General features: G+C 52.3%; 2 protein-coding genes across 2 annotated transcripts in view; both read left to right on the top strand.

Moving 5' to 3' along the window:
• Nucleotides 1-853: 853 nt before the first annotated feature.
• On the top strand, nt 854-2772 carry LOC311355831 (uncharacterized protein; the record flags this gene model as incomplete). The annotated part of the gene is made up of 3 exons (XM_084475658.1): nt 854-952; nt 2026-2212; nt 2547-2772. The coding sequence occupies exons 1-3, from the start codon at nt 889-891 to the stop codon at nt 2770-2772; spliced, it is 477 nt and encodes a 158-aa protein (XP_084331784.1). The 5' UTR covers nt 854-888.
• Nucleotides 2773-3421: 649 nt separating this feature from the next.
• The window catches only part of pkd1b (polycystic kidney disease 1b), a gene marked incomplete at its 3' end in the record, with an annotated part of 39159 nt that continues 19290 nt past the window's right edge, over nt 3422-23290 (top strand). Inside the window, 20 exon segments of the mRNA XM_084475657.1 lie at nt 3422-3520; nt 4203-4350; nt 7197-7474; nt 7777-8598; nt 8837-8968; nt 9851-10026; nt 10583-10719; nt 10957-14618; nt 14738-14890; nt 15315-15482; nt 15882-16167; nt 17098-17200; nt 17688-17816; nt 18745-18895; nt 19361-19498; nt 20039-20186; nt 20506-21276; nt 22519-22660; nt 22897-22922; nt 22966-23002. Of these exon segments, the coding sequence (XP_084331783.1) occupies nt 3446-3520; nt 4203-4350; nt 7197-7474; nt 7777-8598; nt 8837-8968; nt 9851-10026; nt 10583-10719; nt 10957-14618; nt 14738-14890; nt 15315-15482; nt 15882-16167; nt 17098-17200; nt 17688-17816; nt 18745-18895; nt 19361-19498; nt 20039-20186; nt 20506-21276; nt 22519-22660; nt 22897-22922; nt 22966-23002 (7682 nt within the window). The 5' untranslated portion in view covers nt 3422-3445.

Genomic DNA, 23290 nt, shown 5'->3' with positions numbered 1-23290 from the left:
ATAACATATATGTTATATATGTTATATGGCTCTTGTTATCAAAATCACAACCAACATGGATAAATATTATGGTGGTGAGTTAGAATGACTTTCTCAAAATGTACCCTTGTCTAAAGTGAAAGTAAAAGAGACAAGTTTCGAAATAACAAACAAAAATAGCCTATAGGCTGTATCGGTTTGATCTCCTAGCAACTTGCTAAGCAACCCCCCCAGCCACACATCTAAAGAAAAAAAAAAAAACAGTCCTGTTACTTTTTCACATGCGTCACAAAGCTTTTGTCTCTGGGACGGCTGTGACATTTTAGGGAGGTGGGTGGGGGTGTGGGGGGGGGGGGGGGGGGGAGGCAAACTAAATCCAGGGAGTCGTACCCTGGAACGTTTTGGAAATTTAGAAAACTGTGTTTGGCTATCGAATAGAAACTAACTTCAGGTCCTCCAGGTTATTGACCAACCCCCCCCCACCCCCCCACCCCCGGCGCTATGCTCACACACCAGACCTCCTCCGGCCCCCAGTGAGGGGGGGGGGGGCTTCTCCGGGGGGGAAAGCCGGTTTTACAACATGGTAATGAAGAGGCTTCCCTGGCCTGTTGCCCAGCAACACGGTACGAGTTGCCCAGAGGGCTCCCATAGGGTCGCAGAGACAATGACACGGCCATAACTCAGGATGGTCCGGAGCAGGGCACAATCAGAGAGAGGGGGGGAGGGGGGGGGGCGTGGGATGGGCTGAGGCGTTAAGGGTGAGCCTGGAGAGGGTGAGGTCTGAGGAGAGGAGAACTGAGAACGGCGGCCGTGCACCGAGGCGCTCTCTGAGGGCCATCGCTGTCCACCAGATCAGCTCAGGTTCATCGTGAGCCCAGCGGGCCGTAGTGTGAGGGCAGACACCCACCGATGGAGGCTCAGAGGTGGGCTTTGCTCTGGACGATGTGGGCGGTCTGGGCCAGTGCCGCTGGAGGTGAGGGGCAGCAGTGTGTGTGTGTGTGTGTGTGTGTGTGTGTGTGTGTGTGTGTGTGTGTGTGTGTGTGTGTGTGTGTGTGTGTGTGTGTGTGTGTGTGTGTGTGTGTGTGTGTGTGTGTGTGTGTGTAAACACTTGCTTTTGGTGGTTCTTGATGTCTGAACCAGAGGTCAGAGCTGGGGGGAGAGAGAGGGAGATGGCTCAAGACTAGTGGCAGGGTTACTTGTAACAAGGTTAGCAGTTCAGTCCACAACCCCCAATACGTGTGAAGGTGGCTTTGCTTTACTATCGATGAGGACTTTTAACTTACAAAAAAACTTATTTTGTCGGCTGAAAATGTGTTGATAGATGTGTGGTGTTATTGTCATACTTGCTAGTATGCCAAAGGGACGTTCTTACATTTTGAATGAACACTTTTGCCTTTTGAGAACAGTTTATTTACTGGTTGTTTTAAATCACTGATTTCAAGTGTCATATTTATTCTATCCAATAACATGAAGGCGTGCATATATTTAATACATTTAGGCCTACATAAATGTATCATAATCATAAAGAAATATAATAATTAAGTTAATATGGTTAAAGGGATTTCATGCAGGATTGTAAATGCATGAATTGCTTTAAAATGCAGACAACAAGTTGAACTTTAAAATGAGACCTTTCCATCCACTCTCTGTAATCATCTGTGGGCTGATTTCTTATATTTGAACCTTGCGGTTTTGCCGGGAAAAACAAGTGAAGTGACGTCTAATCACGGATAATGCCAAAAATGTTTTTTGGCATTTCAATTTGTACATTTTATGTGTTCAATATCCAGTAACTCCACTACCATTATGCGTTTTTTCCTATCATTCATTTATGTTCATAGTAACTAACATTAGTTATTGTCTCCTCCCAACGGAGTGAGCTGGGGCAGGCTGCATTCCTCCTACCGACCACAAGGGGTCAGTAACGAGGCTGATTTCGGATTCTTACACAAAGTACCATTAAGCAGAGCGCGCAGGCCATCCGGTCTATTGGACTAGCTGCAGTTAGTCCATCTAATGCAAGTCTCCTTCGTGATTCTGTCCCAGACACAGCAGCTCCTTGTCCAGAAGGGGCTCAGATAGACCAGGTGGGCCAGCGGTGCTACTGGCTCTCTGGGTTGGGCTCCTCCTGGTCCGAGGCTCACCAGGTCTGCCGGGAGACCGGGTCCGGCGGGGGTCTGGCGGTCGTGGAGGGACCCCAGCTCCAGCGCTTCATCACCCACTCCTTTCCCATGTGAGTCCCCGCGCCGACCGCCAGGGGGCGTCATGACGTTTAACCACGCCCCTATTTACCTGGCACCTTTGTTGTTGTTTTTTTAATTATTTGTATTCATTTATATAAATAATTAATTATAATTTTATATTATTGAAATTATAAATGTTTCATGTTAAGCAATAGTTCCTTGCTCTTTGGGGGCCTTTGAGACTGATTGAGGCCATTACAAAACAATATATATATATCATTGTCAATGAAATGTTTCTATTTGTTATATATATACAAATAGAAACATTTCATTGACAATTCCTCTTCCTCTTCTTTTTGTATTTCTCTTCTGCTGACGGAGCAGGAAGTCCAGTGTGTGGGTGTGGCTCAGGGGGGCGGGGCCTGAGGGCCCCCCAGGCCCCGGGGCTACGGCGTCGGAGGGCCCCGGTGGACGGAGGGGCGGCGGCGGGGGCCCCCGGCTCTGCCCTCAGATGGCCCTGGGGGCCCCGGGGCAGCGGCGACAGGCCGGGTGCAGCGAGCTGCACGCCATCCTCTGTGAAGGAGCTGTGAACGGTACGCGTCTTCTCTGACCTCTAGGGTTCAGAGGTCAGGGGTCACCCCCACCTGGACCCCCTTACCCCTCTTACGCACTTATCGTATGTTGTACATCCTGGCACTTGATGTAGTGTACACACTTATTGTACGTTGTACGTCCTTTGCACTTAAAAATAGTACTTTGCATCGTGTAGCATCTTACCCTAGCTATCTCTGTTGTGTACGGGGAACGGGTTAACCTAGTTGATAGTTAGTGCTTGGCACTTATGTTCTATGAACATCCTTACTGTACCGACAGAGATATATTGTTGTTTCTCTTTCTTCTGACAAATGTACCTACTGTAAGTCGCTTTGGACAAACAAAAACGTCTGCTAAATGCCCTGAATGTGAATGTATTGAACGCAAGCAACTCAAGTTCAACGTGAGGTATACACCCGAGTCTGAAATAAAGTTTTCATATACAACATACGAGTACAAGACAACGATCTCTTGTACCTGACAACACACTGAACACACACAGGAAGTCACATGCACGCATTGACATCAAGAACGTACATTTGTGACGTGATCTCAGCTTTGGGTGTGGAGATTGGAGGTGCTCTTTCGGTGAATGGTTTGTGTTGTGTTTGTGTTGTGCTTGAGCCTCCTCTCCTCTCTGTTCAGCCTCCTTGCCGTCTGTGGACAGTTACCTGGTCGGCGTGGCCCTCATGACGGGCGTCTACCCGGGGGTAGAGCTGCCCACCCTGCCCCACGTACCGGACACCGGGCAGCACACCGTGGAGGTCTGTAAGACACAGAGGGGTCTGACAGACCTCTGATAGGACAGCTGGATCCCACATTAGACACACGGGAGTCTCACAAGAACTCTGATAGGAGGACGGCCGGATCCCACATTAGACAGGGAGGGACATGCTACAGGAAATAATAATAATAATAATAGATTTAACTTATATAGCGCTTTTTCTAGACACTCAAAGACGCTTTACAGTGAAGGGGGGACCTCACTAAATGGTTGTTAAAGAGATGGGGATTCATTGGAAAATAAATCAGTATGAAAATACATTAGACGGAAATAAGCTATTAAAAGTAGCGACCCAAGGTGCATTTCATCCACCAAGCCCCTCCCTGCGGTTCTGATGGGATCATGCCTTATATTATGTATGCGTTCATTACATTTTGGCTCAAATAAATCACTTCCTTGGCCGTCCCTTAGTGTGTCCGTCCTCTCTGTGTGTGTGTGTGTGTGTGTGTGTGTGTGTGTGTGTGTGTGTGTGTGTGTGTGTGTGTGTGTGTGTGTGTGTGTGTGTGTGTGTGTGTGTGTGTGTGTGTGTGTGTGTGTGTGTGTGTGTGACCAGGCTCCATGTCCTTCCTTGGACATGGAAGGACATGTCCAAGGAACACACACACACACACTTCCTCACTCGCTCACTTTCTCTCTCTCTCTCTCTCTCTCTCGCCCTACAGCTGCAGCTCTTCCCTGGCTTGTGGTTCAGCCACGCGGGGGCTCTGGTGTCGATGGAGATGGCGGTCCAGCCCAGCGCGCTCCCCAGCCTGGCCCGGGTGCAGATCCTCAGGCCGTACTGCAGTCCGACGCTCCACCTCGTTCCCCCAGGTCTCTGCGCTCGTGTGCGGGCAACAGACCCTTCATAGGGCTGTCCCTGAAGCACGACGTGTCACTCATAGCACTCGTTTGTGGGTCTGCTGCTTGTACGTACCGGGGCACACCTAGCAGACTAAGGCTGGCTTTACACGGCAACGATCTGAACACAAACCGGCAGAAGTGGCGTTGCGTTCCCACTTTTCATTCCGCGTTTAGACGAGCGTCTTTGGGTGGAAATCTGCGTGCATACGGTGACGCAAAAGTGTGTGAAATCCGACATGTTTGTTGTGGTTTGCCCGTACTGCACATGGACGTGACGTAAACGCGTACGGGACGAGAGCCAGCGTGAGCAGCTCAGAGCACACTTTTGCGTTGTTGACCCTTTAGACGGAAACGCAACGGTGGAGCGTTTTTAAGATTTCCACTCTGGAGGGTGGGTTCATTTTTTTTGCGTTTTTTAAGCCCCGAAAACGGTGTCGCCGTTTCACCCGGGAGCGTTGTCGTGTAAAGCCAGCCAGGGAGTCAGGGAAGAGGACATCGTCCGTTGCTAGTGCTTTGGCACACATCAATTGAACGTCTGAACCTCCAACCCAATGTCAACGTTGGGGCTTGTTAAGACCCATTGTCTAGGCGCAACCATGAATGGACAGACACGACAACTACTGAAATGTGGGGGTTTATTCAGGTTCCCGCATAAAGTCATCCATGACCTAAATGGCCAAAGGCCGAACAATTAGAGGAGGACGCAGGAGACTGAAAAAAAGGACGAGGTGGCAAGTGTCGAGTGTTCCAACCTATAATGGGTTTTTATAGTATGAGGGCTATATGAGAACATTCAGTCGCACTAGGTAGGAAGACCTCTCCTGAGCCGTCGCCTAGGAGGGGGGATACCAGATACTGGTTTCTCTTCGGCCCCGGGGCTTAACCTGTGCTGGCCCTCTTTGTACGTGTTAGAGATCCTCGGCTAAGCTCGGTGGAGGAAGACTCTGGTCTATGTGTCCAACACAGGTCACTCGTTTAAGCCCCTACGAGGTTAAGCTAAATTTAGGCTATACGCGTTTCGATCGAACTCTGTGGCGTCTCTTACCACCCCAGTCCCTATGCGGGGAACAAGTCTGAACCTCTTTATATTGCCTCACTCTCCGGACCAGTCACAATCAACCTTGTTTGTGTCATGCACCACTCACCTATCGTGCGGAGGCTGGGAGAGCTGCGAGCTGTCGGTCGGGCCCCTACTGGGGAGCCGGATCAATTACTGAGGAACTGATTCAATCGCCTACTACAAAACGTAGTCAGGTAGTTTTATTTAGATTCAATAAACTTGTTTTACACTATGACAGAGAAAAAGAATTGTCAAGAGAAAAGAGGTTAAATGTTAACGGAGTCTGTTATATAATACCGTTTTACAAAATGTTACAGAAAATCACGATTACATTAAAAAGAGTCAAAAAAATTAAATCATCATTAAGGTTTCTAGTAAGAGGTCTACACGCTCCTGTCTTTGCATATCTATTAGAGTCAACAATTGAGTCTATTAGACTGCACGAGCAGTGTTACAATAAACCATACAATAAACCATACAATCAATTATCAATCAACAATACAAATTATCAATAAACAATATAAGTAAGATTAGATATAATAGAAATAATCCCGTGTCACAGCTTGGCTCTGCGTGGGTGCTATCCCAGTAAATCTGGAAAAGAATAAGCTAAAGAGTGGTAATCGCAATAAGGAAAAAGGATCTCCGTAGAGGCTGCCTTACTAAGTAAGTAGAGGATCTCCGTAGAGGCTACTTCACTAAGCTAGTAGAGGGAGAAAGGGAAGGAGAGGAAGAAGCAGTCACCTAGGTGGATTCTAAACACTCATTATATACACAAACCGCCAGCCGGCGCATGCGTAGTTATGATACAGTTACATTCAGTCTTAATCAGAGGTAGAGAGGCATGGAGGTTCCTGTTTTTCTTCTGGGGCCCTTTGGTACAATTTTTGCTGACGCAGCAGCTCAGCAGTTCAACAATTCAATATCTCAGTATTTTCCATGTGATGATCGCACTAAATTCGGAAGTCCTGTTCATATATGGTAGTGTCACTGAAAGTCGTTTTTTTTTTCCATGAGCAGATGTGCACGATTGTTCCCGTTTTCTTCGGAGGCCACTGGTATCCTTAGCATCGAAACCGCGTATCAGCAGTTCCAATATTTCAGCATTTCGATGTCTCACATATGGCAGTCTTTTTTATGAACAGATGGTCATGATGGTTCCGCTTTTCTTTGAGGTAGACAGTACACTTATTGTTGAAACAGCAGATCAGTAATATAACATTTCAGATACAGCAGATCATTAGTTACAACAGTTCAGCAATTCAACAGTGTTCATTTATTGTCCAGATTAATAGCAGATGTCCTACCCTTGATTGGGCAGTGGGAGGCTTAGGGCTAGGTGCGTCAACGTGTGGCCTCACGGGCACACAACACAAGGCTTAAGCCCAACCGCAAATCTCCGTGTTGAGGGAGAGGTTTCCTCCTGGGTCTGGTCTGCTTAAGTAGCCCACACCGCCAGGTGTAGCCCATGATTGCCAATTGGCAGCTGCAAACAGGTGCTAGGTAGAAAATACTCCACAAAACATAATAGCACCAGCAGGGGGTGCTAGAGTGCATATACAAACTAAACCAAATAGACAGGGCTACGCCTGTGTTAAAAAAGTAGCAGAACCAAAATGAGTGTCATGAGTGACATCAGTGTTTGTCCTACGATGACAGCTCTGGGGAAAAAGGGGTCTTAAAGGTGTGGCCTTGTGTGTTGTGTGCTATTTGTTCTTCATTCTATACGTCGTCCTGCCTTGCCTCCATCCGTCAGGCTGTAGCGCTCTCCTGAACCCGTTCAGCTGCTGCTCCGACGTCCCCCTGTGCAACACCACGGGGGGCTGCGCCGTGGGCCTCTACTGGTGCCACCTGCTGGAGGTCTGCCTGCCCGTCGCCAGCCCCTGCAGCCCCTACGACCGCTCCCCGGCCGCGGGGGCCAGGCTCAGCTACTACTCTCTGCCCCCCAGATACCCCGCCGCGCCGCCTTTCTACCACCTGGTGGCAGACCTGCCTCTCCGGCTGGACGCCGTCCGTGAACTGACGACGGTCCGGGTAGGTCGGCGTTATTATGAAGTTCAGTAGCGTACGCGTTGTTTTGGTTCAGTAGTGCGCCCATCTTTTGGTGCTGGCACGCTTGCCCCAACGACCACCCACAGCGAACGAGAGAACGCCCGGCTGAAAGCTGGCCGACATTCGAACATGTTTGCCGACAAACAACGTCATCCGACAACAAGAATGAAACTCCTGGCCTGATCATTTCTTGTATTTTGCCTTTTGTTTGTTGGTGTTTGTTTGCGGCAGTGTATTCAAAGTATTACATTGTTTGGCCTCAGCGAACGTGTTTTCCATTACAGCTGGCTCTGCCTGACAGGCGGTTCTCCGTCTATCCGGATGACGTTGTGGCCGTACAACACACGCGCCAGGCCGGGACCTTTGTGCACTGTCCCGCCTCCGAGCCGTCCTCCGGCTCCCCCTGGCGCCAGAGCTACCTGTCCCTGGGGGGCTCTGAGGGCGGCGGCGGCGGCTGGTGGGAAGGAGGCCTCTCCTCCTCCACCCCGGGGGGGCTGGCGGGCCGCTGGGTGGACGGGGTGGTCTGCAACCTGCGGCTGCTCTACGTGGACGCCTTGCCCGGGAAGAGCCCCGCCTTCCCGAACACGGAGCGCCCCCGCGGCGGCGCCGCCGAGGACCGCCGCCCCGACACGCGGACGACCTCGGACCCGGAAGGCGTCTCCCCGAGTCCCGGTCGCCCCCCGCCGCCCCCCCCGGGTCGCATCACGGGACTGGAGGTCGTCCACCCCCGGCCTGACGCCCACAACCGGCTGCACCTGCAGATCAACGTCCCCGTTCTGAGCGTGGCGAGGATCAGGTCCGGGGGGCCCGACGCCAGCAGCTCCTGGTCGGCTCCGGGGCTCCGGACTCCGGGGGGGCCCTTTCGACCCTTCTGCCCAGAGGAGGTGACCGGATCCTGGCCCGGTTGCGAGCGAGAGTCCCCGGGTGCCTGGTTCTCCTCTGTGACTTTCACGCTGCCGTCGGCCGGCGTGCACACCCTGGAGGTCAGCGCCGTGAACCCGGTGAGCAGCCAGAGTGTGAGTGTGAGGGTGTGGGGCTACGAGGCGGTGACCGGACTCAGCGTGGAGCCCGCCGGACACCAGAGGGTCCTGACCGACGTGGCACAGGTGAGGATGTACCTACCTACACCCCACCCCCCCCCCCCCCCATTTCACTGGAAACAAAGCAGTGAATCAGCAGGAAAACAAGCAGGGAGTCCCACAACATATGCACATTATCTAAGTGCCTACACTCACGCACACGCACGCACACACGCACACACACACACACCTTGGAAGGATTGGCCAGCCACTAAAAATACCTCCTACAATCTCTCACTCTGAAACGTCTTCACCCTCCTACTAGTCGTTCAAAGCCAAAGTAGAAACGGGTTCCTCTGTGAAGTTCACCTGGGTGATGGACCAGCTGGAGGCGTTCACCTCTGTAGGAGACTCCTACGACGTGGTGCTGAAGAAACCTGCCGACTACAGACTCAAGGTCAGATTCAGCGTGTTCTCTACTTTGATATCATCTAACACTATCAATCCCTTAATGCCCTTGCCCCCGCCGTACCTCTCTGAGCTTCTACACCCCTACACACCCGCACGCTCTTTCAGGTCAGCTGCTCCTGAATGTGCCCAGAACTACACGAAAGCTCAGAGGGGGTCGTGCTTTTTTTTTTTTTTTTTGCGGTTGTGAACTCTCCAAAACTCTGGAACAATCTGCCCCAGCACATCACAGAGGCCTCTTCTCTGTCTGGTTTTTAATGCCTCGTCAAAACCCATCTTTTTCTCCTTGGCTTTTGACGCTCAGGAAGACGTTGACATTATCTTTTTATCTTTTTATCTTTTATCTTAAACTTATCATATCTTTTTATCTTATCTTTTATCTTTTCTTATTTTCTTAGTTTATTGTATTTCACCTTACCAATTATGTTGTCCTGTTGAGCTGTTTTTATTGTCTTGTATTTGTGATGCTTTCACTTTATTCTCTGTGAAGCACTTTGGTCGACAGTGGTTGTTTCAAAGGGCTTAACCAGGGCTAAGGGCTTGATTTTTTTCTCTCCCGGTGCTAATGGGGAGCTTAACCGATCGGTGGGGGTGCTAAGAAAATAATTGATTTTCACGACTTCAGTTACTTTATAAAGAGGTTCTGTTTTTTTTTTTCAGTAAAAGCAGCTATGATACACAGGGGCTTAACCGGGGCTACACTGATTTTTGACGGGGCTATAGCACCCCCTAGCCCCGGTGCAGCGCCGTCCCTGGGCTTAACAAATAAAGTTGGATTGGATTCTATGGCTCTGGGCTCTCCAGACCAGCTCCCTCCATAATGAACTGCCCCATGATGGGTCAATGAAGACAACCTTCTGCCACGCTTCAGGTGACCGCGGCCAATCCGGTGAGCTCCCAGACGCAAGAGGTCGTCCTCACTGCAGATGTCATGGCGCCGCTGGCCAACCCGGAGTTCCTGTCCGCACAGGAAGTGGTTGCGGTGAACGCCACACACCTGCACACCGTCAGGGTCCTGGTGGACCGCGCCCTGGGCGTGACCTTCAGGTAGGAGCTGGGAGGATGTTGTCTCTGAGATGGATGCAGTCTCATCAGAACTGTAGCTCCTAATTAAAAATCACAGAAATATACAGAGAATAGACTATATTTAGCATTATAAGTAGTGCCGTCAAACGATTAAAATCCCAATTAATCGCACATTTTTTTCTATTCTAAATGTCACTTGATTTCTTTTTGTCCCATTCTTTTTTTCTAATTTTGATGCTCTTGGAAACAACATGGAAAGGTGGATCGAATGTTTGTTTTTTTTTAAACAACATTGCCATATACTGTAGTGTTCAATTTCACACTAACAAAATTACGCTGTTAAAATTGGTTTGCGTTAACGCCGTTAATAACGCGTTTAACTGACAGCACTAATTATGAGTAAACATTTACCTTACTGTACTAACATACTGATATATTGTACTGATATATTACAGCAACAATAATTGTTTCTATTTCTTCTGACAGTAATGTAATTATTGTCAGTCGCTTTGGATAAAAAGCGTCTGCTAAACGCCCTAAAGGTTAATGTAAACATCCGTCTGCTTGCGTGTGTTAGCTGGAGTTTTGGGGACGACAGCGACCACGTGAGCCACACTCATCCAGCTCCATGTCGGACAGCAGAAGGACAGGTGGAGGAGGGAGAGAGACAGGTGTATGTTCAGGACTCGACCAGCCACGCCTATCTCAAGCCTGGTAAATACCCCTCCTACTGGCTCACCACTGTGACACACACGCACAGACGCACACAGCCACACCCACACCCACATAACCGGTAGCACAGTTTCCGGATTCTATGGACACTGATCCACTAATTCCTTGTGTGTGTGTGTGTGTGTGTGTGTGTGTGTGTGTGTGTGTGTGTGTGTGTGTGTGTGTGTGTGTGTGTGTTTTGCTGTGTGTGTGTGTGTGTGCGTGTGTGCACCTTTGCAGGTGACTACACACTCCAAGTCCACGTGTCCAACCCCTACGACGGCACAGAGACTTCCAGGCTGGTGAGCGTTCGGCCCGGGCTGACGCGCCTCCTGCTCTCCTCCTCCCCTGCGGTGAGCTCCGTCGACGAGCCCTTCCTCCTGGAGGCGGAGGCCCAGCCCTCGGCCGACGGCGTCTCCTACGCGTGGGACTTCGCCGACGGCTCCCCGCCGCACCTCAGCACCGAGGGACGGATCAGTCGCGCCTTCGGAGCGCCGGGCCTTTACAACGTCAGCGTGCGCGCGGACAACGGCGCCGGCGCCCTGACGTCCTGGCTGTCGGTGGAGGTGGCCGAGGCGGTCGCCGGTTTGACTCTGAGCTCCAACGGCCCCAGCGAGTTGAACTCCGCGACGGAGGTCGGGGGGGCGGTGCGCTCCGGGAGCGGCGTTGTTCTGGAGTTTGATTTTGGCGACGGGTCGCCGCCGCGGGAATGGCGCCCCCCCCCGGGAGGCGTCGTGTCCCACACGTACAGGGCTCCGGGGAACTACAGCGTCGTCGTGACAGCCTCCAACTCCCTCGGTTCAGTCCGTCAGTCAATCGACGTCGTGGTCTGCAGGTTAGGACTCAGTGGGATACTGCCTCGGGAGTGTGTCAGCACTAACACGGAGGTGCAGTTCACGGCCCTGGTCACCGTGAACGTATCCACGTGTACTCTTCATTGGGACTTTGGAGAGGCTTTACCCTCCGCTGTGGTGACTGGAAAGCCCACAGCCACACACACGTACTCCAACCCAGGTGTTTTTCTTGTGAATGTAACTGTGTACAGTCCTCTCAGCTCCACTCACCTCAGTGCCAACCTCTGCGTTGAAGATTCAATATCCAGCGTGTCTTTGCAAACACCGAAGAGCGTGGTGGCAGCGGGAGAACCAGTGTGTCTGAGTGTTCTCGTGCTCCCAGAACAAATCGGTTACCGTTTTTTATGGCTGAGCTCCCAGAGTCCCTCCAGGGAAGCAGAAAACGCTGACAGGTGTTTTGTCTTCAACGAGGAAGGAAATGAAGATGTGTCGGTAATTGCAAGTAACGAAGTGAGCAGAAAATCTGCAGAAATCTCAATTACCGTTCAAAGGCCCGTAGGCAAGCCATCTGTTGCACACAGTGGCCTGAACGGCGTGCTGGCTGTCAACACAACGGCGTCCCTCTGGGTCCACAGCTGCACAGGAACCAATTACTCGGTTCTGTGGGATTTTGGTGATGGCTCTCCGGTGGAGAGCAGCGAAAACGTCTCCCACATCTTCACCTCCACGGGACGGTTCACGATCAACGCCACAGTGTTTAACGCCGTAAGCCGAACCTCAGCAACCCAGGAGGTGAACGTTGTACTTCCTGTGTCAGACCTTGTCCTTCACAGCGACCCGCCCTGTGCCGCAGTGAGGGAGGAAACCGTTATAACGGCAGTCATGACCGCTGTCGGCAGCACCGGTTACGTCTGGTCGATCGACGGCGTGACCGTTGACGCGCAGGGATCTCCTCGGCTGAGATACGCGTTTCCCGCGCCAGGAGTGTATCGGGTCTCGGTCGTCGCTCAGGACCCGGTGGGCAAAAGGCACGCGGCCGTTTTGATCGAAGCTCATGAAAGGATAGAGCGACTTTGTATCGTGTGTCCCAATCTGACACGTATGAGATACGCACCGACCGGGGAGAGTCTGCACTGCACTGCTTCCTTGGCGAGAGGTTCCAACGTCACCTACAGCTGGTACTCTGCTGTTCACAGAGGAGCAAAGCGGTCTGCCGGCCTCGGAGACAGCTTCACGCTGGCGCTTGAAGCCCCTGGCGATGTCTTTGTCCATTTAACGGCCTCCAATAAGCTGGGTGAGACGACCAGTAATGTTTCACTCGTGGCAGTGGAGCGGGCAGCGCGTGCAGAGCTAACGACGCCGTCAGACACGGTGGCGGCCGGGAGACCGGTGAACATCTCTGTGGGTGTGGCCAGCGGGTCTGACCTCCGGTACAGTTGGTACGTCAACGCCGACCTTTCACCCCTTAGGACACACGTGCCGTTTCTTGTCCACGCGTACGGACGTTTGGGTCGCCACCGGGTCGAGGTCAGAGTGGAGAACGTTCTTGGTCACATCAGTGCCACTAAAGAGTTGACGGTTCAGGAGGAGATACGAGACGTCGACTTTCAAATCAACCAAAAGCCCCGGCCGTTTCATGTCTCCGCCGGTGCTGTGGTTCGGCTCCACGGAGGCCTCCGTACAGGCAGTGATCTGACCTGGGAGTGGGCAGTGGGATCTGCTGTGGTTAGAGGCTCCGGCCAATCATTGAATCATTCGTTTACACATGAAGGGCTCTACAAGGTGTCCATGAATGTCTCTAATGGGGTCAATTGGCAGGCGGTTTCACATGGTGTCACCGTCCAGGAGCCCGTCAGTGGACTGACTCTGGACCGGAACGGGTCCCATGTCTGCACTGACGACCCGGTGGTGGTCACCCCACTGGTGACCACCGGAACCGACGTCAGCTACAACATGACCTTTGCTGGAACCGATTTGAATTACGGGCTTGTGTTTTTAAAGGACCGGTTTGTCCTCACTGACCTCCCTGTTGGACTGCACCTGGTGACGGTGAAGGCGTGGAACCTGGTCAGCAGTTCAAGCGTCACGTCCTCTGTGCACGTGGGTGAGCGCGTCAGTGGTTTGCACATGGTGGGTTGTTGTTCCGTCACTTTGAGTGCTCTGACTGACACCCGTTTTAAAGCACAAATCCAAAGTACCTCACCGGCCGTCTACACCTGGATGTTTTCTATGGAGGAGTCGGAGCCTGTACAGGTCAGTGGACAGGAAGTGACCTTTTCTCCACCCGGAAGTGGCACGTTGTCGGTCCTTGTGGAGGCCCGCAACGGTGTCTGCTCACAGTCCCTGAACGAGACATTCCTGGTGGAGTTTCCCGTTCAAGAGGTTCATCTTCTCTGTCAATCGGATGGACCATTTATCGGACACATCGTCGAGATCCTGGCCACCGTGAGCGGCGGGAGTCACCTCCAATTCCACTGGAGTTTTGGAGACTCCGCTGAAGTTTTGGTCACAGGCGAAAACACGGCCAGTCATACCTACCGTACTCCCGGGCTGTTTCACGTCGCAGTCAATGTTTCGAACAACGTCAGCCGGGTACGGACGCAGATCAGCGTGGAGGTCCGTGAGCTGCAGTGCGGAGGCCCTCAGGCCGAGTTAGTGCAGAGCCGTCCCACCATCCCGAGGTCCAGCCCCGGTTACTTCGAAGCCGTCGTGGACGTCAAAAACTGTTCCGCGTACAAAGCCGCGTATCTGTGGGAAATCCTCAGGAGACCCGAGGGGGATCCCGGCGCCATCGCCGCGACCGCGGTGGACCTCCGCAGCCGTGTGTCGGTGACCTCGCCTCTGCTCTCCGTACCGGGTTGGACTCTGGAGGTCGGGCGGTACGACCTGGTCTTCACCGTCTCCCTCCACGGAACTCCTCTCCGGATCCAGCGGGGGACCGTGTTGACGGTGGCTCCCAGCTCCCTGGAGGCCGTCATCAAGGGGGGGTCCGCCAGACTCTGGCCCCCCCTCAGCGACCTCGTCCTGGACGGCTCAGAGTCCCGGGACCCTGACGCGGACCCGGACGCCGGGGAACAGTTGGAGTATCACTGGGACTTCACCGAGGAGGTAATTCTGTTTGGTGGCAACAACAAACGCCCTGTCACAGCTCTCTCTGTCTCATCATTCGTACTGGAATATTATTCCACACAATCAGCTATTATGATATTCGTTTTTTTTTTCCTTAGGGTTCCACAGCGTGTGACCCTCCATGTCCACACATTGAAACAAAGAGCAGACAAATGACCGTCCCTGGCAACCGACTGCACAGCAGCAGAGTCTACGTCTTCACCCTCACCGTCAAGAAGGCCGGCAGGAGAGCCGTCTCCGCCACGCAGACCGTGAGTATAGACAGCAGATGTGGTACTCCAGAGTCTGGGGTTGAACTGGAGCAGATCGTCTGGAGCAGTGCTTCTGAAACGGGGCGGGGGGGATGCTTGGGGTACTTTGGAGTAGTGCAGATAATTTCAACAAATATAAAATAGTGCAGGCCTATGTTTTACACTCAATTGTGAGTATCTGCACCCTTTTAATGTTCATGGTAACTAAACAAATAGAACGCAAATACTTAATTTATGTTCATTTTATTTATTTTTCTCCCTAAATGATCTTATGTGCTGGTGAAGGGGCTACTCTGCTGAAAGAATATCTTACAGGGGGGGGTACACTACTAGAAAAGGTTTGAGAACCACCGGTCTAGAGTCCAGAGGATATATTCCAGTTGTCATCACACGCCTCATGCCCGCTCCGCCGCTCGCCATCCAGGTGAGGGTGTGTGAGACGGGGACGGCGTTTCCTGTGACGGTGGAGTGCGTGTCCTGCTCTCCCTTGGCCTCCTCTTCCTCCTCTTCCTCCTCTTCCTCCCGCCACGTCAGTTACGCTGACCCCCTGGTGCTGTCAGGACTCTGTGAGCGGTGTGACGCCCAGACACAGGTGACCCCCCCCCCCCCCCCCCCCCCCCCACCCGACACTGCAATTCAACACGGAGCAGTTGCATGTATTCATAAGAAAATGGCAATGTATGTATATATACTTTTTTTAAACCACAACCAAATAATTATCAAAAAATGTCAAATGCATCTTGGCTTACACATGTGTAAGTGTGTAATGTATATTCCTACTGGTTTCATCCCCAGTATAACAGTGTCAGTGTGTAAAGTCATTCCCTTCTGGTTTCATCCCCAGTATAACAGTGTAAGTGTGTAAGGTAATCTGCTACTGGTTTCATCCCCAGTATAACAGTGTAAGAGTGTAAGGTAATCTCCTACTGGTTTCCTCGTCAGTATAACAGTGTAAGTGTGTAAGGTAATCTCCTACTGGTTTCCTCCCCAGTACCAATGGAGTGCAGAGGACCAGAGCGGAGTGACCTTTGACCTGGACGAGGTCACCACCTCCACGGGGGGCCGTTCCCCCGACCTGGTGGTCCGCCCCGGTGTCCTGCGGGCGGGGAGGAGCTACACCTTCACGCTGAACTCCACCCAGCCGGAGACGGGGCGGTGGGGCAGCGGCGGCCTGGCGGTGGCGCCCCACCCTCCGCCCCACGGGGGGCGCTGTGGTCTGCTCCCGGCAGCAGACGTCATCCGTCCGCTGGAGACACTGGTCTCCTACAGCTGCTCTGGTATACAGGGATACGTGGTCTGTCATGAATCAAATAGAGTTATTGTCATTAAATGTATTTATTTCATTACGAATATGAGTGGTGGCTGTAGTAGTAGTAGTACGGGATTACGGGCAGGCAGAGTTGTTGACAGGGAGGGGGGGGGAGCGATTTAGCACTCGTCCGGAGCTATAAGAGATCTAACGGGTATTTTTTCTTTTTTGGCGTGACATTTGTTGCGTGTGCGTGAGAGCGTGAGATGGATGCTGAAAGCGTGAGTGTCACGCCAGATGCATGCGAGTTGGCTACTACTACTTAGTAGTAGTAGTACTACTTAGTAGTAGTAGTAGTAGCAGCAGTAGTACTAGTAGTATAGGGTGACCAGACGTCCCCGGTTTACGGGGACAGTCCCCGTTTTCAGTGACCTGTCCCCGGCTACTGCTGTCCCCGGAAATGAGTTTTCGGATCTTTCACTGTGACTGAAAGATCCGAAATTGGAATAAAGGAAAAAATTAAAAAACGAAAAAATTGGTGCTGTTGTCACCCTTCCTCCCGTCAACAACTCCGCCAACCCCCCCCCACCCCCCACTATGTAGTAGTAGTAACACTATTAGTAGTAGTAGTAGTAGTAGTAGTAGTAGTAGTAGTAGTAGTAGTAGTAGTAGTAGTAGTAACACTATTAGTAGTAGCCGTAGTAGTAGTAGTAGTAACACTATTAGTAGTAGCCGTAGTAGTAGTAGTAACACTATTAGTAGTAGCCGTAGTAGTAGTAGTAACACTATTAGTAGTAGTAGTAGTAGTAAGGTCTTGACAAAACACAGGAATTTCAATGAAAGTACGCATTATGCTAGCATTAAGTGAAACAAAGAGACCGTTTGGCCACTTCACCTGCTATGGAAGTGGTATTTCACGTCAACTCTGATGTCCTCCCTGGCTCCTCCTCCTCCTCAGGTTGGCGGCATGGGAGCAGCGAGGGGTCTCAACTGATCTACACCTTCCAGGTGGCCCCGTGCGGGTCTAGCACCGCAGCCTGCCCCCTGCTCACGCTCTACAGGTGGTGAACGCTAGGAGAACTAGCCTGAGCTAGCTAGCACGACGAGCTTAGCACGGGAGCACAATCTTCTTTGAATTGGTATTGTGTCACTATGACGTGAAAATATCGACTAACCCATTTTTATAGTCTAAGTCTTTTATAGATTAATTACTTAATCAGAGTGTCTATGAAAGTTCAGAGGGAATAAACTAGTTTAAGTTGACATCTCCATATACTTCCATATACTTCAATGTAATGACCCTCTACTATTAGACCGTTCCAAAGGGTTGTTTGAATTCATAAGCGTATCGTGATATTTTTACGATATTGTGTAAAACTAATAATTAAATAATAAATCAGAATAACAACAGTTGGTGTCCACATACGATACTCTGTGAATATTAAACGTTGAGTTTTGAGACGGCACATGGTAGCAGTGAGAGGCTGATCTCAACGTCCATGAGGGTCCATGAGGAAATAACGTTCCCAATGCGCTCCCGTGCTGCAGGGGAACCCGGTCCGCGCTGGGCGCCGTGGTCCCGGCCGGAGTTCCTGACCCGGGGCGGAACGTGACGGCGCTCCCCGTCACCGTACTGGTGGAGGACCAGTTCGGAGCCGCGGCCGTCGCCCTCCACCGGTGGGACCTCAGCAGCAGCAGCTTCAGTTATTGGTTCAGGCCTAAAAGGTTCAGGTTCTTCCTGAATGTCGGCCAGAAACACATGCCTGGTATTGGGGGCATTAGGGATAAAAACAACCTCAGCCACGTTGTGGAGGTGGCTGGTAAGATGATTGGTTGTCCTCAGGTCACCTTGACCAATGTTTATGAGAAACAGGTCGTGCGGAAGGCAAATGCTATACTAGACTGTGTAAACCATCCCCTGCACTGTTTATTCGAGGTCCTTCCATCTGGCCGAAGATTTAGAGTCCCTGGTTTTAAGCTCAACAGGACAAGGAGCTCTTTTGCAATACGGTTGCTAAATTTGCACAATTAGCTAGTTGAGTAGTAGTGTAACAGTGTTTTTTACTTATAGTAGTTGGTGTTATTATTTGTGTGTATGTGTGTTTATCTGTTGTGCTACCGTACCTGTATGTTACCTGGCTGCAAGACAAGTTTCCCTTAGGGGACAATAAACTGAAACTGAACTGAACACTTCAGGACAGCTGAAACCTGCTCATCTGTTCAGTCTGCGTCTCGGCCCATAAAATATATATCTTTATTGTAGCATTTAAAGCAATTTGGTTATTTGATTGATTGTGTGTTCTCTAATTATTCTTGCCCTTTTTGGGTTAAATATATCATCTCATAAATCATGTCAAAAGTGTACGGCCTGTTCAACCCTTTTGAGACTGTACCTGTGATTAATATCATTTAATTAAATGATATCTTCATTGTTCAACGCACTTATTGTAATTCACTTTGGACTAAAGAGTCAGCTAAATAAATGTAATGTCATGATTAAACGTATTATAAATTACTATATTTGGGTTACTCCAGCCCCCTGCCACCCTGGTATAACATCATCCGGTTAAAACTGTTCATGTGTTCGACTCCTCAACCTTTGCAGAACCCTGACGGTTGAACTCCCCAGAACGGGCGCCGAGGCCAGTGATTGGCTGAGGAACAAGAGCCGCACAGAGCTGTGGCTTCTACGCCAACGCGGCGACCCCCAGGAGATCCTAGCGCACTCCCTGGCCCTTACCCGCCATCTCCACCAGGTAGCGCCGTCACCCGCTCAGTGGGCTGCTGCTGCTGCCACTCTGAACACTGGTTAGGACGTGAACACACGGACACTTCTTGTGTATTCAATGTACATTACCTCGAGGTAATGCATGAATTACCTGATGAAATATATTTATCGGCACATTTCCACTTTAGACCATATTCCATATTTATATTCCTCATTGTGTTACAGAACTGCGTTGGAGAGTTGTTTAGCTGTTTACATTGCCATGGAACTGTCGATGGTGTTTGTGTGTTTTATTAAATTTAATTTGTCTATTATATGTATTATTTTTATGCATATTTTATATGTCACACTTCTTCTTTTTAACACGTCATGCCCCCTGCGTATGGTTTGTCCGCCAAGTCGAAGAGATGTCAACGTACAGAATGACCCTTGCGTTGTTTCCTGAACAATTGACAATAAAACACTTTAACTTGACTTCTCCACCCCTCCACAGGTGGAGGCTGGGTGGAGTAACGCTGAGCCCGGGGACACCGGGGAGATACGAGCGGGTGTGACCGGGCTGCTGGTCTCTCTGCCCGTCTCTACGCTCTACGACGTCGGCCAAGTGAGCTCAGCGCTGACCCAGACCACCGTGAGTCAGCCTGCACCTCCTTCCTCCTCCTCTTCCTCCTCCTCCTTTTCCTTCTCCTTCTCCGTCAACTACCCCCTGCACCACCCATGTTCTATTTAAACATTCTAGTTTAACCGCTCAATGACCTACATCCACTGTTTTGTTGTTATGCTACCATGATATGTTCTACCGTGATATGTTCTACCATGATATGTTCTACCATGATATGTTCTACCGTGATGTGTTCTACCGTGATCTGTTCTACCACGATGTCTGTCCCATTATTGAGCCCATGCTCTCCTAACCACCCCAGGAAGGAGGGATCCCTCTCACTGTTCTCGTTCTCAAGGATTTTCTTTAACCCGTTGAGAGGTCAGGGTTAAGAGGTCAGGGTTAAGAGGTCAGGGTTGAGAGGTCAGGGTTGAGAGTTCAGGGTTGAGCGGTTGAAGTCCTTCTTGGTGATTGAGATTAAGGGCTGAACAAATTCAATTGACCATAATTGACTAGATTATAACTCCCCCTCATTTGTGTGTGTGTGTGTGTGTGTGCGTGTGTTTCCAGGCTGTCTCCAGTAGGGAGCCGTGGTGTGCGGGCTGCCAGCAGAAGGTTCTGGGAGCGGTGGGCAGGATGGTGGTCGTGATGGAGGCGCACAGGAGGATCCGGACGGCCTCGGTTCTCCACGCGGCGAGAAACGTCCTCCAGCTGATTGGTGCTTATCCCCATTAACCCCATTAACAGCCCCAGGGTGCACTGGGCGGACTTAACGGGTCGAACTGGGACACACCACAGTGGTATAATGGGAGTGATTTTCTGTAACGATGTTTCTGAGGACCGAGATCATCAGTCAGCCGTAACAATGTTTATCAGAGGATTAGTGATGCATTGTGAGTCGTTCAGAATGGAAATCATGTCTCCTGTGGCTGAGAACGGCCCGGCTCTGTTCACAGAGGGCGCTACAAACATCATGGTCGTCTTAGTGACGGACGCTGATGGATGCGTGTCGGTCTTTGTCCTGTTGGGTTCCTCAGACCGCCTCCTGACCTCGGCGTCCTCCTGGTCCCCCGAGGTCGTCTCCGGTTCCACCGGGGCCCGGCCAGCGGCGCCCGGGGGGGCCCTCAGGGCGCTGGGCTACGCCGGGGCCCTCGTCCGCTCGCTGATGGGGCCCCGTGTCCCGGGAGAGGAGCCCCTCGCTCTCGACGCGCCGCGCATCGCCGCCGTGGGTTTCCACGGAAACCCTTCCCGGCTCCTGTGCGCCGCCGACGGCGACGGCGGCGGCGGCGGCGGCGTGCGTCTGCCGGGGTTCCGGACGCACGCCGCGCCGTGCCCGTTCCACATCCCCCGCCCCCTGGCGGCCCACCTGGCCAATCGGAGCTCGGCGGTGGTGCAGGTGCTGCTGCTGCTGGGCCTGGACGACCCCGGCCGCCTCCTCGGCGCGGCGGCGGCGGCGGCGGCGGCGGCGGCGGACCCGCCCATCTCCACCGCCGTGGTCGCCATGGAGATCAGCACGCCTCAAGGCCGGCCCATCCCGCTCCGCGACCTCACCCCCGAGAGGGCCATCCGCGTCGCCCTGCCCGGCCCCCGCCCCCGGCCCCGCCCCGCGGAGCTGGAAGGAGGAGGAGGAGGAGGAGGAGGAGGAGGAGGAGGAGGAGGAGATGGATCCACCGCGTCTGGGGACCCCTCCTGGATGAGTGTGTTCACGCTGCCCTCCGGAGGCGCCGTCAACTTGACGGTCCAGGCGCCGCACGGCCTGAATGAGAAGGCGGGGCTCTACCTCAGCCTGAACCTCAGCCTGGTCCCAGGTACGTGTACCCTCCTGTAGCTCAGCCTGGTCCCAGGTACGTGTACCCTCCTGTACCTCAGCCTGGTCCCAGGTACGTGTACCCTCCTGTACCTCAGCCTGGTCCCAGGTACGTGTACCCTCCTGTACCTCAGCCTGGTCCCAGGTACGTGTACCCTCCTGTACCTCAGCCTGGTCCCAGGTACGTGTACCCTCCTGTACCTCAGCCTGGTCCCAGGTACGTGTACCCTCCTGTAGCTCAGCCTGGTCCCAGGTACGTACCCTCCTGTACCTCAGCCTGGTCCCAGGTACCTACCCTCCTGTACCTCAGCCTGGTCCCAGGTACCTACCCTCCTGAACCTCAGCCTGGTCCCAGGTACGTGTACCCTCCTGTACCTCAGCCTGGTCCCAGGTACGTGTACCCTCCTGTACCTCAGCCTGGTCCCAGGTACCTACCCTCCTGTACCTCAGCCTGGTCCCAGGTACGTACCCTCCTGTACCTCAGCCTGGTCCCAGGTACGTGTACCCTCCTGTACCTCAGCCTGGTCCCAGGTACGTGTACCCTCCTGTACCTCAGCCTGGTCCCAGGTACGTGTACCCTCCTGTACCTCAGCCTGGTCCCAGGTACGTACCCTCCTGTACCTCAGCCTGGTCCCAGGTACCTACCCTCCTGTACCTCAGCCTGGTCCCAGGTACGTGTACCCTCCTGTACCTCAGCCTGGTCCCAGGTACGTGTACCCTCCTGTACCTCAGCCTGGTCCCAGGTACGTACCCTCCTGTAGCTCAGCCTGGTCCCAGGTACGTGTACCCTCCTGTAGCTCAGCCTGGTCCCAGGTACGTACCCTCCTGTACCTCAGCCTGGTCCCAGGTACGTGTACCCTCCTGTACCTCAGCCTGGTCCCAGGTACGTGTACCCTCCTGTACCTCAGCCTGGTCCCAGGTACCTACCCTCCTGTAGCTCAGCCTGGTCCCAGGTACGTATACCCTCCTGTATCTTAACCTTTCCACGCAGCTCCCCTTAAGAGACAGATATTTACCGTAGTACTGAACACTGAGAAATATGAAAACTATAAATTGGTATTCAAAAGTCGTCCATGTTTAAAACAGATATTTTCACAAATATATCAAATGGCGTTTGGACTCCAGCAGTCCAATTCCTAGTTCTAAAACATCTCAACTAGGGTTTAAAACATATATTCAGACGGCTGATGTTTTGTGTGCACCAGATGTGACGTTTCTGTTCTTTCCCATGATGCACCTGTAGGAGCCGCGGCGGCGGGCGGGGCCCGGGTCAGGGTGGAGGTGAGCCCCGCCCTCCCGGGCCCCCCTCCCCTGGTCCGGGAGCTGAGCCTCCCCCTCTCCTCCCCCGCGGGCTCCGTGGAGGAGGCCGTCTTCCTCTCCCCGCTGTGAGTCAGTTTCTCTCAGGTCACCGTTTCTCACCCTCTCTCCCTCTCACCCTCTCACACCCCCTCTCACCCTCTCTCACCCTCTCTCAGGTCACCCTCTCTCACCCTCTCAGGTCACCCTCTCACCCTCTCTCACCCTCTCACCCTCTCTCAGGTCACTCTCTCACCCTCTCACCCTCTCTCACCCTCTCTCAGGTCACTCTCTCACTCTCTCACCCTCTCACACCCTCTCTCAGGTCACCCTCTCAGGTCACCCTCTCAGGTCACCCTCTCTCACCCTCTCACCCTCTCTCACCCTCTCTCAGGTTCACCCTCTCACCCCTCTGAGAGTCCCTCAGAGGGGTGAGAGGCTTTGACTTTAAAATCAAGTAATGCAAAACCAATGAATGTGTTTGTATTTTCTGTTTCTGTCGCTCGCTGCTTAATCCTGCTGAGCCCATCGCGTTCCTACTTTTAATCTGATTATACAGCGATTCTGAGTGTTTGAAAAATTATCTCTAAAATAAACCTATTTGTATTCTCATTGGCTTTAACCCTAACTAAGGTTAAACAGCACGGAGGGGCCCCTCTCTGTGAGACTGCAGTCGTCGCTGGACGGGGCCCCCACCATCAGGGCCTCGGTGTGTGTCT

This window comes from Micromesistius poutassou, assembly GCF_964030765.1.
Source record: "Micromesistius poutassou genome assembly, chromosome: 11".
Taxonomy (NCBI): Eukaryota; Metazoa; Chordata; class Actinopteri; order Gadiformes; family Gadidae; genus Micromesistius; species Micromesistius poutassou.
Note: the sequence above shows the minus strand (reverse complement) of the source record. Positions and strands in the feature narration are given on the sequence as shown.